Source organism: Vanessa cardui, chromosome 16 (assembly GCF_905220365.1).
Source record: "Vanessa cardui chromosome 16, ilVanCard2.1, whole genome shotgun sequence".
Lineage (NCBI taxonomy): Eukaryota > Metazoa > Arthropoda > Insecta > Lepidoptera > Nymphalidae > Vanessa > Vanessa cardui.
The window spans coordinates 7052752-7057319 of record NC_061138.1 but is presented as its reverse complement, the minus strand read 5'-3'; the positions used below and the strand labels follow the sequence as shown (position 1 = coordinate 7057319).

General features: G+C 31.7%; 1 protein-coding gene across 1 annotated transcript; it reads left to right on the top strand.

Moving 5' to 3' along the window:
* Window positions 1-2151: 2151 nt before the first annotated feature.
* Window positions 2152-3467, top strand: LOC124536082 (vegetative cell wall protein gp1-like). The gene is made up of 2 exons (XM_047112517.1): window positions 2152-2197; window positions 2312-3467. The coding sequence occupies exons 1-2, from the start codon at window positions 2186-2188 to the stop codon at window positions 3362-3364; spliced, it is 1065 nt and encodes a 354-aa protein (XP_046968473.1). The 5' UTR covers window positions 2152-2185; the 3' UTR covers window positions 3365-3467.
* The last annotated feature ends 1101 nt before the right edge of the window (window positions 3468-4568 follow it).

Genomic DNA, 4568 nt, shown 5'->3' with positions numbered 1-4568 from the left:
AGACAGTGATGACTACTTACTATAGATGGCCCATTTGCTGGTCCGCCACCTACATGTATAATAGAAAAAAAACAAATTTGTTTAATAACTTGCACTTCTAGTTCTAAGTAGTTCTTTTTACATTCTTATATGTCATGCAAGCATAGGTGTAACTTCCGTGCTTGTCAAGTCGTCTTTGTGCGCTTAGTATGACATTATAATACATATATGATCTACCAAAGACCACAATTTAAACATTAGTATGAATACTTTTGCTATTGAAGTGCAGTTTGATAAAATTTACATAAATTCAATCAAACAAATGATTTAATTGTTATTGAAATAAATATTTGCCAGTTTTTAATATTATCCAAACAACACCATATACATTTTAGCGGAAACATGAACGTTTTTTATGTTTCATTCAAATTTATATCAGGTAAACCTTACTACTAAAATAACGCCTTATGAAACAAACATAGTAATATCGGAAATGTTAGTTATTGCTATTTTTAATGACTTTAAGACGGTGAATTTTAAACTTTTTAAAACTTCTCCTTTAAAAGGTTACAATAAGAAAAAGTTATATTTATATTAAATTAGATTATACATTCATTGTTGTGAATACTTTAATAAATTTAGACAAGCTTAAGCATAATATGACTGAATTATAGCCCACCAGGTCGTTATAAGAAAATGTTATTTACTAGTAATACTAGTATTATAAGAAAAGAAACTTCTGCTAGCTTTACCTTTGACCTACTGATTTATTAATCCACTCAAATTAAATTTTATGTCATAAACTTATAAACTCTTCTTCGACACACACAAAAATATTAGTTCTGAATTTTAGTATTCATGTTTATAAAATATGTAATTGCTTTTATTGTAAAAATAAATTACGTAAACTTTATAATTATTATAACATACTAGTCTCTATAATATTAGTTCACACCTATAATTTTAGTTTGAATCGTTATTTATAAAAAGTTTTTTACCGTTTAATTGGCATAGATTAATTCTTTAATTAGCTTATTGGTAAACTGTTATTTTTTTATGTTCCTAATATTATATAACACAACAATACTTGCATATTGTAAATGTAACTTCCACGTGTTAAAAATATATTCGATAATAGCGCCTACACTATTTTAATTGCAAAAGTGTGGTTAGAAAAAAAATATTAATTAAAAATTTCAAGCTTCACATTGCACGTGCCTCTTGATTGAATTTATATTATCTAATTTTTATGAAAAAAAAATGGTGGTATTTTTTTCGTAACGCCGGTTGATAGACTTTTGATGGGGTCCACCTGATTATATGTGGTCACCACAGTCCACAGTCCTATCCCGTTCTTGTCATCACAAAAATGCCACAAATCTCGGAAACTAGGATACTATATCCTTGTGCCTGTAGTAATGAGTGTAACAACTAAGTATTCCTGCAAAACTATTAGTTTTCATAATTTCCTTTTAATGGTTTCCCTTTTGTCTCTATAGCAAGTAATTGGCAGCTTGCACGCGTCGGACTAATCTTGTTGTAAATCTCAGCCTTTTTGTTATTCAGAACTCGTCCCATCACATTAGACGAGAAGACAATTGGACGAAATCATGAGGATATCATTTGTCCATTAACTTACAATGAAGAAACACTACAGGTGTAGATAAGAATAAATACAGGTATTTATTATTTTTTATTTAAAGCTAAATATATTTATAGAACAATTTACTAAATAAATATTTTTTTTATTTAAAAATGACATAAGTGTAATGATATACTCCTGTGTGATATCATTACTGTTTATTTTATATCTGTCGATTTATTTCTGGATCCTTAAAATAAATTCAGAAGCTTTTTCGATTTTAGTAATATTTTGAAAATTTCACTTGGATCATTCGATATTCAAAAACGTTGAAGTAATAGGAACAAAACAATATTTATTGAATATGCACATGAATAGTGACAATAACTGGTACTTTCGCGTTGACCACATCTAGTTATTATTATTCTTACGTCGTAATTTCAATACGATTTTTGTAGCCATCAAGGCTCATGTCCTTACCCATTGCAACATTAGGTATTCCGCTACACGGGCTACATTGCCACACCACGATGCAAAATTTGTTACACCTATATATAAGCCCACACCCCATTTTCTATGGCTCGCATTTCAATTCAATAATTGTCTCGTTGGAGACGCTCCACCATGCTTGTGACGGTATAATTTCATAACTTATATTTATTTAACATATAACAATTATTGTATTTGTTACACATATAATACAGTTCTAAGATGTAATATGTATAATAATAATATTTCTTTCTGTTTTAGGTTATATTATTATCGATAACATGCGGTATAGTCAAAAGCTCTGGATTTCATCCGGTCGCTCCAGCTGGTACAGCGCCGGTAGTCACAGCTGCAAGTTCGCAGTATTTCGAAAGGACATTTAATCGCCTCGTTGCAGCACCAGTACAGCCATTTATTCCTGTAGCACCAGCGCCACCAATTCCAGTAGCACCCGCACCTCAACCTATTATACCAGTTTTACCTCTGCCACCCGCTCGACCAGTGATTGTAGATGCATCTAGGACCACACCTGCGGGTAATCCAACAAATCAGTTACCACCTCAAAGTGCTCCTTCGGATCCTAATGTGGCTATCGCAGTTGCAACCGCTCATGCTGCCGCTCCTGTCGCCACTATACTTCTGCCACCATATCCATTTGGATTACCACCCTCATTTGGATTTATACCACAATCACCACAGGCTCCACCACAACCGACAGACAATCCCAAAGTCAATAGGGAATCAACGACAAGAAGAACAACTTCAACACAAGTAACAACAACCGAAAGTGTGCAAGAAGCTACAACACCCGTACCATCAAATATAGACAATAGTTTTGCGCAGGCTCTACCTTCGGACCAGAATGTTAATTTCAAACAATATTTAGCACCAGCACCTGCACAAAGACCTGCACCGAGACCTGCACCTGTACCGATTCCGAGACCTCAAAAGGTCAAAACTAATGTAGAAGTGGTGCCTGTTCCATTAGCATATATTGCTCCACCACCGCTTGATCTACATCACCATCATCATCACCAGCATCACCATCATCACCATCAACATCAAGCGCTTAAAGTAGTTCCACATATTCATACGTTCATACCTAAAACAAGAATAATAATTAGGCCTGTCACTTCGCCTTTGCGGATAAGGACAGTTACAACGCCGGCAGGATTTGCTACATATGGACCACCTAGGTTGGTGAAAAGAGTGGTGAAGAGGTATCCTCAAAATATTAAATCCAGATCACGAGACACTGAACCTACTACGTTCCGTCCCGTGAATCTGCCTTTTACCAAGCCACCCAGGGTATAAATTTATAGACATTTAGCGATTTTTTTTATATTAGTGGATAATGTAGTCAATATATACACTTGTTAAAATGGACACTGTAAATACAATATATTTATATTTTTTATCCCTTTGGTTTTATTCCTTCAGTCTGTAATACATTATTTTTTAACGAAAGTAAAATAGAGTATAGTAATATAATAGAACATAATAGTTGGAATTTATTAAAATAGGAGTTGGTATATTTAAAATTCAGCATTTAAAAAACTAAACAACCATTTACCATTCAAATATATATATTTTTTAATTACATAGTTGATAATGAACACTGACATAATCCTATAGGTTCTATTTTGTCTATTTTGTCGTCATAATTATAATATTAAAATTACAGTTTTTTTATATCGCTACTTAATACTATCACAATAATAAAAAATGGTTAATGGAACCTTGTTTTATAATATAGAGATAAATTTTTAATAAGTTAGCTGACCTACAACTGACATTGAATCATGTAAAATCATTTTTTCTTTATTGTTATGATATTTCTTCCTTCCTAGTTCCTTCCCTTTTGGTAGATATATGTAACGAATGTTGTATGTGAAAGTAGTTAACGTCCGCCATGCGTTTCAGTGTGTAATTTCAATATGAAGTATATATTTATACGAATGAAATATATATTTATATTATCAATTTTCATGTATGACATAATCATTACGCATCTTATGTATAAATCTCGTAAGCCGAGTTTTGTCCCAGTGTTTTTGGGGCGATATCTGCACGTCGAAGATCGATTATGGTCTTATTTTAAAGAGTGTCAGCTGTAGATTTGCAGGAAATTAAAAATGATTTGTAATAGCAATTTACTTATTTATTACGAGTTAACAAAGATTAATTTTAGAAAGCAAAAAAAAATAACAGGCTGTGTATTTATATATATGTATATAAAAAAAAAAAAAACTTAAATCGTGCGACCGAAAAATATTGTCAGTATTAGTAATAACAATAATATAAATAAAAACAATGTCTAGGAAATTTGAAAAATATCCCTACCATTTTTTACGTTCAGAATGTAGTAATGAATATTAACAAATATTTATTTTGTTATTCTCAAATCAATTAAAAGGGTAACGAGTACCTTGTAGATCATCGTCCACCATCATCAACGATTTCCTGTTTTTACACTTTTCAGTTTATATATTTCTTCAGTTTGTATTTTCTACACTTT